Source organism: Musa acuminata, chromosome BXJ3-8, assembly GCF_036884655.1.
Source record: "Musa acuminata AAA Group cultivar baxijiao chromosome BXJ3-8, Cavendish_Baxijiao_AAA, whole genome shotgun sequence".
Taxonomy (NCBI): domain Eukaryota; kingdom Viridiplantae; phylum Streptophyta; class Magnoliopsida; order Zingiberales; family Musaceae; genus Musa; species Musa acuminata.
In genome coordinates, this window is record NC_088356.1 from 49,039,701 (window position 1) to 49,050,960 (window position 11,260).

At 35.1% G+C, this 11,260-nt stretch overlaps 1 protein-coding gene across 1 annotated transcript; it reads left to right on the top strand.

Moving 5' to 3' along the window:
* Positions 1 to 200: 200 nt before the first annotated feature.
* LOC135644263 (uncharacterized) lies at positions 201 to 3,460 on the top strand (the record flags this gene model as incomplete). Its single annotated transcript, XM_065161733.1, has 4 exons — positions 201 to 434; positions 518 to 640; positions 1,298 to 1,516; positions 3,035 to 3,460. Coding segments are annotated over 4 exons (1,002 nt in total), but the record flags the coding sequence as incomplete, so codon positions are not given.
* Between the last annotated feature and the right edge of the window lie 7,800 nt (positions 3,461 to 11,260).

The window sequence follows — 11,260 nt, forward strand, 5'->3', positions numbered from 1 at the left end:
CGATCGGCGGTCGAATTTTAGGGCTTTTTGACCTTTTCCCCGGACCATCCAACTGAATCTTGAGTGGTTCTACGCGGGATTCATGGGTTTTCGGCGTCTATTTGGGTTTTTGATCCAACCAAATCAGTGATTCCTTCGGATTGGAGCCCAGCGACGATTGATTCGTTCTGCAAACTAGGGCTTTTCTTGAGCCCTAATTGTTTAAGAGCTCGGAGCTCGTCATTGGGAGATCGATCCATCACTTTCTTATTTGTTCTGCAAGAGGGTTGAAGAAGTACGGACTCCATCTTCGATTTTCGCTGGCGCAGAAGACCTCGAAGCCAGCTCCTCCTCGCCCTCCCCCTCCTGCCTTCGCTTTCGACGGCGACGACGACGAGGATGATATCGAGAGGGAAATCTCACGGCAGGCGTCCAAGAACAAGTCTCTCCGGAAGGTTTTTTAAAATGGTTTCCTTATTCCAGGTATTGATGAGTAAATTAACTTACGGGTTGATTGATTGATGGTGGAATTTGGTAGATCGAGGAGCAACACAAAAAGGCAATGGAAGAGGATCCCTCGGTCTTCGACTACGACGGGGTTTACGACGAGATGAAAGGGAAGATTGCGCACCCTAAGGTGAAAGATCGAACGGAGAGAAAGGTACTTCACTTTTGCCTACGTTTGGATGAAAACATGATCCTTTTGATTACGCTGATGATCCCATGAAATTGCGTTTCGGTTTTATGTGAGACCTCTTTATGCTCTTCTTTTATGGTCATTTCGAATGATCAAATTGAAAGAAGTAATCTTTTAGATAAGACTATGGCGGTGATAATTGGGCTTCAAGAATATTTCTCAGAGGAAGAAAACGAGTAGATATGTACCCAAAGTTGGATACTCTACAAAACGAACTCACATTATTACTCTTTTTGAAATTGGTATCTTCTCCATTCCTTTCTTGAAATAAACATGGGATACCTTTTCCAGTTTTTTTTTCTTTTTCAAGTTAGTCGATCTCTCATACAAAGAGTATTGAATTATATTTTGGTTGAAATTCATATCAATAATAGGATACAAAGTAAAGCTTTGTGGACTTTGTATGTTTGCTTTGGCACAATAATTAACATTTTAATTTTCAATTGTGCTTTGTTCAAGTACGATGTGAATTCAAAAATCCTAATTCGGCAGTTCTTTTTCGGCGGCATCCTTTTTGTATTAAACCTAAATTGTGGGAGAGGATCGACCTTGTTTTTTGAGTGCTTAACGATTAAGAATGCAAGTTAAAAATTTTATGTCTGTGTTTGATCTTGGTTGCAGTCAAAGTATATAGAAACACTTATGGAGAAAGCAAAACAACGTGAGGGGGAACATGAAATTGTATATGAGAGGAAGCTGCTGAAAGGGAGGAGCAAGGATGATCACCTTTTTGTGGATAAGGAAAAGTTTGTAATCGGTGCCTACAAGAAAAAGATAGCAGAACAAGAAAAATGGTTGGACGAAGAGAGGCTGCGCCAAATTCGTGAAGAAAGAGATGATGTAAGTGGCTCATATCTTTCTTTTTGCTGCTTTGCTTTATTTTTCTTGTTGCATATGTAATGTGATTTATGCAACCTTTTGTGCATAAAAAACATCCACTGTTCAACAAAATGTGGTGTATTCGACAATTGATTTTGTTTTTCTCTGGTGGAAGAATAAAAGCTTAAAATCACTTCATTGTTGTAGAATAAGCTCATCAGCAATTGCCTTTTGTATGTTTATCTGGACTTTTTTGAGAAGCCAAAACTATGAGTTTGTCGGGGTCATGAAACATGGTAATACTTTTATTAGAACTTATCAATTTATTATTTGAATGTGCTTCCAATTTGGAGTCATTTTGTACATACTTGTGTCATCTTCTTTTGTTAAATTTAAATCCTTTTGGTATTAACATCAGATAGAAATACTTTCGATAACTTTTGTAGATTTATAGTGATGAAAGTTATTAAGTGTATATTTCGCCTTCGGGAGTATTGCATTTGTGAGCATAATTATTGAATTTATCTATTAGCTAATTGATGAATTGTAATATTAGCTATCAAGTATTAGATGCTATTTGGTGTTGGCCACATGGAATGAGACCTTGGTAAAAGTATTGCATCCAAGGTTCACATCTTAGTCATCTATTAATATAAACTTGGTGGTAATTTTGATTTTTTCCATAAAAATTGAATTTATCTTATTTTGGTTTTTGTATTGATTTTAATTTTTCTGTGACCTTATCCTATCATCATCTTTGTCTAATACTCCAACCATATTGTCCCAACCAATTATTGCATTATTATCCCCTTCTTGTTTACCAGTCTTGACCTTCATCTCGATTTTTAAAACCTTGATCAGATCAGAATTTGGACAGTTTTGGTTAGGGGTTTGATTCATACCCAGTTTAGTCAGATAGGCTATCAGATCACATCGTGTTAAGATATGTGACACTTGTAGTCTTATAAACTATGATCTTCCAATTATGAAGCACAGTGAGGTGTCTTGAGGGTTTGAGTGGATTTGACAATCTGGCTAACTTATGATCAGCATGGTTCTTGTCTTTAACATCAGTTAGGGCAAGACTTAGGAGAGGACAAGACTTATGATGGTTCTCATGTTATTGTGAAACATGGAGCACCATAATTTTTTTACGCTTAGCCAGTAAGATTGGTCCTTCTGGTGACAATACGCATGTTTAATGTTCCGAAACTTAATGTGAATTTTCTTTTATGTTATCAACCATAGTGCAAGAAGATCCATTATGAGTGAAGGCTTCTAGTTATTGTATGTCGAATCCAATTCAAATGGCTGCTTTCAGCAATGATGCAATTTAAATTTGACTAGTATTTGAGTGATAAGTTGTTTTATGTTGCAATTAAGTGGGACTAGCAATTTCATTATTTCTCAGGAGTGATCACACTTCTCTTCGATGCTTTTACTTTTTTAGTTGGTTATCATGGTCATTAAATTTCATTATGCAGCACCCATTTCTTTTCTTTAATCAGTTAATGTAACCGACATGACTGCTTCATGTAGGTAACCAAGAAGAGTGACTTGAGCGATTTTTACTTTGGGCTCGGTGAGAATGTAGCTTTTGGTGCTCAATCAGAAGATGCCACAAAACGGAAGGAACAAAAGCCACCCGGAGGCACTTCAGCGGTACCTGAACATGGCCCTACTGAGAAGAATGCACAGACAGATTATACTCGGGATATAGAGAAAGTTGATACTCAAGCCAAGACTTCTAGTCATACACAGAACAACTCTGAGCAAGCTGCAGAGTTAACAACATCAGATGTAACTGTAAAAGGTTACGATGATGGTGATAAATTGGCAGTTGTGGATCAATCAACTGAACGTTACACGAGAGGTGATGACGCATTGGCTTCAGCAAGAGAGCGTTTTCTAACTCGAAAGAGAGCAAGACAGCAGTTGGAAAGCAGTTGTTTCGTCTCTATTTAGCACTTATATCTGGAGTTAAAATTGGTATTCTCTGATGCCATTTATAGTAACCTCATCGGTTATTTAGTTTTTGAGGAACTCAAGAAGTGCACCTCTTGGTAAGTTTGCTGTAAGCATTTCTCCAAAATAAGCAAAAGAAGCATCAAACGTTTCATGTTAGACGCTTATTTATACACATAAAAGTTGTTTGAAGTGACAGTGGTCAGTCTATATATGATTATGAACAGCTACAGTCTAGCCATTTCTGACTACCTGGGAGCTGATATGTCATGCAGCCCATCAGTACAAGCAGACCTTAATAACCTTCAAGTTGGAATTGATCTTCATGGTGCTGAGGTATATGCATGGCTTGTTAACAGAAATCCTGTTCTTCAGATTAAATTCTTCTTCTGCTAGTTAATCTCTTGAAGATAATCTTTCTGTTCTTTCATATAATCCTGTTACAAATATAAATCTGCTATTTTTTTTCTTTTTTGTCTGTTTTTAGGGGTTTCCTGGTGTTGATGATTCAATATATGGATCTCTTGGAGATATAGGTTTGTATTATTTGCTGCAGTTTTTGTTGTTTTCTTTACAAATTATCATTTTTCAGGAGTTAACTTTGATTAGTGCTAGTAATTCACTTCTATTTTTGTTTTCCCCCCACAAAATTAGTCTTTTCTTAGCAGTTAGCTTTTTATTTTTGCAATCATTTGAATTTTGAAAGTTCTTTAACATATTAAAATTCAAGTTATATGCATGGCTTGTTAACAGAAATCCTGTTCTTCAGATTAAATTCTTCTTCTGCTAGTTAATCTCTTGAAGATAATCTTTCTGTTCTTTCATATAATCCTGTTACAAATATAAATCTGCTATTTTTTTTCTTTTTTGTCTGTTTTTAGGGGTTTCCTGGTGTTGATGATTCAATATATGGATCTCTTGGAGATATAGGTTTGTATTATTTGCTGCAGTTTTTGTTGTTTTCTTTACAAATTATCATTTTTCAGGAGTTAACTTTGATTAGTGCTAGTAATTCACTTCTATTTTTGTTTTCCCCCCACAAAATTAGTCTTTTCTTAGCAGTTAGCTTTTTATTTTTGCAATCATTTGAATTTTGAAAGTTCTTTAACATATTAAAATTCAAGTTATATGCATGGCTTGTTAACAGAAATCCTGTTCTTCAGATTAAATTCTTCTTCTGCTAGTTAATCTCTTGAAGATAATCTTTCTGTTCTTTCATATAATCCTATTACAAATATAAATCTGCTATTTTTTTTCTTTTTTGTCTGTTTTTAGGGGTTTCCTGGTGTTAATGATTCAATATATGGATCTCTTGGAGATATAGGTTTGTATTATTTGCTGCAGTTTTTGTTGTTTTCTTTACAAATTATCATTTTTCAGGAGTTAACTTTGATTAGTGCTAGTAATTCACTTCTATTTTTGTTTTCCCCCCACAAAATTAGTCTTTTCTTAGCAGTTAGCTTTTTATTTTTGCAATCATTTGAATTTTGAAAGTTCTTTAACATATTAAAATTCAAGTTATTACTACTGTTGGATGTTCATGAGATTTTTCTTTTCATGAAATAGAAGGCAAAGCCATTTAAATTTAGTAGATAAGATTAGAGCTAAAATTTTGGTACAACACAAAAGATAGGGAAAAAACTTGGAATGAGTAGTAGTCCCCTACTCTGTCTTCCTTCATCTCAGTTCCAGTGCTTAGTGGGACTTGGGGCTAGATTCCACTTTCAAATCCAAATATGAAAGTGCCAGGTGGTGAAATTGTATCTTGAGCCTTGCCTAATCCATCTAGCAATCCTGGTTGACCTTGGAACACCTCAAATGCATGCCATGCATATTAATCTTCCCACCATCCGAGTGAAAGTAAGCCTTGTCACATGCATCTTGTAGTGACACACAGCAGCACGAAGCTGTCCAAATGGCCAATCATGTAGGATATTCATGATTGGAGCTGAAACCCACCTTGGCTTAGCCAGTTACATAGTGGATGCGGGCAGTTCAACTGGAGAGTCTTGCTAAGGTTGAGTTCAAGTTCAGTTTCCTTCGCAATAGTCCTTTAGTACATGTACATAAACAACCTATATGTTAACTAAATACATGCAAGACTAACACGAGTGCAACTAAGTGCTGTCAAATTCTGGTTCACTATCTGTGTACAGTGTGTATCAGTAGGAATCAATTGTGAGGTTGGGTCATGGCATTACAGTGAGGTTGCTCTTTTCACAACCAGGTGACCAAGTTTCATGAACATAGCAGCTTGAGGGGTCCCTAGACCCAACCTCAGTATAGAGTCTCGTATACTAGGCATTTTTCAAAATTCTTGTCATTTGAAAACCTATGTCAAATTTTGTAAAGATAAGCCATGCCAAAAACATGTCCAAGTATGTTCACCTCATGACACTAGGTATGCCAGATCATCTGAATTGGGTTAGGCTGACTTTGCATATTGGCACAAACATTTCCAAGCTCAATTCATAATGGTTTCGAAATACTTGTTACGGTAATAAGCTGGTGAAAATGGAGTGTATTTACTGTTGTACTTAATTTTTTATTCTCTCTTTTTGCTTGAGGATTCATCTGATGTGTGGTTGTATTCATTGTAAATTGCTTTACATGAATGATTAAGTTTGGATATTGAAGCATATTAGATAGTTTTCCAAGTTTGTTTTAAGTGTTTGCTACACAACATTTTGTTTTATAATTTTAACAATATTTTTCACTTGTAGGATTCATGGAGGTCTGGGACCATCCAACACAAGATTATGAGAAGTTCTTTTGAACCTTTAACTGTGTTGTGGCAATTGAAGTAAGGCTGCTTATTACTTATCCTCCAGCCAGTATCTGGATTTCAAACATCTAGGATTTTAGACAATAAATAGCACATTGATATATCAACTATCAGTTGCTGTGTCCAGTATCTAAACCACATGTCACAAAGTTGTGTTCTGCTTTTGTTGTCTGCTGCTTTAAATTCCTGCCATTAACTTTGTCCTTACCTTGTGAGAATGGTTGTTTTGTACCTTGTTCAGTAACTTCTGTTTGCCTGTTTGAGGAGAGGCTTCCATCTAATTCCATAGTCTATTGTTTGATGATGAAGGTTAACATTGATTAACTTAATTGTGCTCTATGTAGCTAATATTGCTGAAGTATCATTATCAGTTAATGTTTTATCTCATTATATTTCCAGATGTTCTCTTTCCCACTAATCTTATGTTTAGTGCTAGATTGGCTTGCAGTTGGTAGATCCTTGTAACACATCTAAGTTCGATTTCTAGTATATTTTATCAAGATAAATTAGAAATTCTAGAGGTTGCCTCTTGGCTTTCCAGGGAAAGGAAGTGAGAATGAGAACACGTAAGTATGAAACTTTTGTAAAGAAGTGGACTACTAGTGTTCAAAGAATTGGCATGTGAAATCATATAATGAAGAGTGAATGAAACTTTTTATTGCTGTTAGAAAGGTCCATGAAATTTGAACCAAGTCTTTTACTGGATTGAATGCTCAAGGATATAAAAATTTGTGTTGCATTAGGTTGGTCAAATTGGACAATGTGTAATAAAAACATCAGATTTGTGATAAAAATAATTAAAATATTAAAGGAACCTAAATTTGGGGAAAAATTAAAATTAAAAATAAAAAAATACTTAAAGCTTGTTATTTTCCTCAACTTTTGAAACTACAACAGAAAGTTAAAGAAAAACTACTCAATTTTCTAGATAAAATCCCCTAAATGTTCAATTTATGAATTTTGAATTTCACCAAAATTTCTAACTTTCTATTTTCATCTTTGATTACTTGTGAAAAGAAACTCTAATAGTCTAGCTCTGGCTAATCATGTATCATATATGAAAACATCAGACAAAGATCATCAGGAGCTACTTATTGTCATATATAAAATTTATGCCTAAAGATTACTAAAATGTAGTTTTTTTATGACATTACTGAAATCTAGCCTTCTGAAGATGATTATATTTTTCTAAATCTGCTTTCATTGTGTACCATGACATATACAAAAATCCTTGATGTTGACATGGTGATCGGTAGTACATGCATGTTTTTTTATTGTGTTCTTAACCCTGTTTTATTTGCTTTTTTCTCTTTAAAAAAAGAATAACTGAGTTCCTCCTCCATTTTTGGCAACCATATGGAGAGGTGAATCTCTTATAAATAATGTCACCGTCCACGTTCATTGAAGAAGCCATCTAACAATTAACATCTGAAGTGTCAATGAGTTGTTCCCATATTGTGCTAAACTTCTCGAGCTGATTGGACCAATTCAGGATAAAACCAATGATCCTGTAATCAATTTTCTGAACTAGTGTAAGGGTTCACCAGAGGTTTTATTTTGTGCCAACTAAATTGCCCAGATCCATAAAGGATTGGGACCAACTTAAGGACACATACATGGTAACAAAGCAACAGGATGATAGCAGAAGAAAGGGTAAGAGAACGTTATTCGGACAGAGTAGAAGAATTTGATGTGGTAGACATTTCTTTTTTGGTATGATGGATAATTATGGCTAAGGTTTGGTAAATTGTCGAAGAGGATTGATTAATTGAAGCCGACACCGATAAGATTCATGAGCTGGCAACAAGAACATTTATATTCCATGAAGAGCTGTCCGTTGCTAAACACATGGTTCGGCTGAAGGAAGAGGTCTAGGATCACACATTTGACCATTGTTCTTAGTTGCGTACCACGTTGCTTTAGAAATTGAAGCAGAACTTGGATGTTTCACAAGATCAACTGTTATATGTTTCTACAATGGAAAATCAGACATGGTGCATAATTAACCTGAAAAGCAAATAGTTCTTGCAGAGGACATTCCTACATCTATTGAGCGTGGATGTTGCCTAGGCAATCTACTTAGAAAGGATTGATAGTATTTGAAGGAAAAGATAGAGAAGCTTGGCTTACCAGGCTGTTTGCTCTTAGCATTACTCAATAGCCAAAGGTGAAATAGTTTTCTTTGGGAAATAGACTTGGATTGGATGTGGGTTCATAGTTTTTATGAACTCAATGGTAGTGGTTGATTTAATCAATTCAAGGGTAGTGATTTAGAACAACCTACAGGGTGGTAGGCTTAAGAATTTGAGAAGAGAGTTGATGGAAGGTAAAAAAAGGGGGAGGATTCAATTTAACATACTTAATTCACAAAAATTTCAGTCGAAACAATGAAAGAACAAGTAATGTAAATTCTAACACATACCAGTTATGAGGAGGAAGAAGATACTTTATCACCCTTCTTGACCAGCTTTATTTTGATTTGAGCTTGGTTCAAGAGACCTATTGATAGTTTTTCATTTGGAACCAAACTCTTACAAAATGCAACCTGCAGGCTTTTTTGGGTGCCTACTATAGGCTGATTAGTGATTTTTCTCCCTTTCTTTTCAGAATTCTAATTAACAAAAGTGTCTGAATTGCATGTAATTTTGTTTTAAGGAGTATCCGTTCCTTAGATAAAATATAAATTTAAAATGCAAAAAAATAATGTTGGGTTTTCTTAGCATGTTCTTTATGTTCATCTATTTCCTAATTTTTCTATTTTTCCTTCTTATTTGTCACAAGACCCTGCATTTGTTTTCTTTTTATAATTTTAATGTGACTTAATACAACAAAATTACTCAACCCATCTTTCTCTCCTCCCTGCCCCTACTTTTATCTGCTGGTGAGCAATTCAGCAGTTGGATCTGTTGTATTTCATCACAGCAGCGAGACAAATTACCTCATCTGAAAGCCTGCTGTTGTCAGACTTCTTGTCATGATGGTCATTGTGCCATCAAGCATTCTTCTTCAAAGCCATCAAAAGACAATTACATTGTATAGCAGGTATGACATGAGAAAAGGTGAGATTAGATGAATCAGGACTTGAAACTTGATTTTTGATAATAGTTGTCTTTAAAGCTTATGTATAAACATGATTGTTATGCTTTAATTGTTGTTGCTTTGGTTGGAATTTTCACCTGAAATTAGTGGAGGTTAATCATGAAACTGCTTCCCCCCATTAACAAACTTCATATCATAAAATAACTTGCGATGCTGCCAATAGTGGCAAGCGATCTGTGAACATAGAATAAGCTATCTTGTTTTGTAATTTTTGGAAATTGAAGAAAAAGTGGACTTGTTTCTTTACAATATTGTTCTTAGTGTCATCTCTGTATTATATTTGGTCTTTAGTTGCAAAATAATCTAGAGGATCATCTTCACTGCAAGTATGTCATGTACATTAGCGAGAATATAGGTGTAATCTATGTTTTTCTGTAAACGGGAGCATCTGAATTCATAATAACCGTAGACTTTCTTGCTTGCTAGAATGGTTAAAATATGACTTGTTTATTCTCATTTTGAGCAAAATAAAGGTTCCGTGTCAAGAATATAATTGTCATCTTTTGCATATTCATAGGTTTTGTTGGTCAATTCTTGAAGGAATCTTCCATTAGAGATATTGTGAGCTATTGGTAGTTAGTTCTTGACATTTTAAAATTTTTTTATCAGGACCGTTTGCAGTAAAAGAGTTTGATATAATAAAGTGAAACTGCTTCCAAGTTATTGAGGTCTACTAAAGTTTTGGCTTTTGGAAGTTCAGATGCTAATTTTTTCTTGTAGGAGTTATGTGATATTATTGCACTCCTCTAAGTAATATTTCATGCACTTAAACCATGGTACTGTTTCTCGGGATACCTCAGAACAAACTTGAGCACCTCCGGATGATACATTGTGAACTAAAACATCGATCTTGATAAATTTAAATGCTTCAATTTTTTCTTGTACAATACTTACCATCACAACTGGTTCTATTGCTTTGTCATTGACCTAACGTAACCCCTGCAACTCGTAAGTGTATTTCCTTTATTCCACTTTAGTTTCTATTAACCATTACACTTTCATTGATTTATTTCATTTCTGTCATGCTTGTCTTGTTTGATAAGACTTGTCTTTACTCTTATACATTTACCAAATATATCATTAAACAGCAGCATTCTTAATGACAAAAACATCAGAAGCAAATTTTCAATTAAGAATCCAAAAGCTTCTTATGTTGGTAATGTGGATAGGGAGAGGGGATGGGTGAAAGGAGGGGATTGAACAACTGGCATTAGTTAAATTTAGGACAGTAATGGCCTGTTGGTTGATAAGTAAAAAATCAATTCTTATTCTTGGACTTTGCTTCTGGAAAGATTTTAATGTTTCACTTCTTGATGGGTTTGACATTGGAGTTTGGCTTGGTGTGGATGTGTCATAGTATAACATAATGTGCTTCATTTTCTGCCAGTGCTACTTGCTGTTTAAAAAAGCATCACAATGATGTTGGGTAAACATTTCCTCGGAGATGTCATTTTACATGGAAAATACATCCAAGATCCACAATATCTTTCTTATGAAAGTGAAGCATGAACCGGGAAATAGCAATTCAGCTTATAATTTAAGTTTGATGATCTTGGGATTTTATTTTTGAGCAAAGGTGCAGCTTAGCTTGGTTTGTAACTCTTTGCTATCACTCCTCTTTTATGCTTTTGCAGCTATCCTTTGGTGCCAGTTTGTTGGGTTTCTTTTGGGATTTCATGGTTGGTCTAATACTGGTGAAGAAAATTTCTTTTGGATTGGTGTTGATGGTTGAGTGCCCGATCATCTTCTTTCGGATATGGTTGGTATTTGTCCATTTAGGTATCCTGATGCTTTGACTCATCCCCATTTTACCTTCTAGGAAGCCACTACAGCTTATGTTTCACATTGTGGACCAATTCTTGCTCAACTTGGCCACCGGAAACATGCATAGGTCTTGTGTAATCTTGATTGTGTTT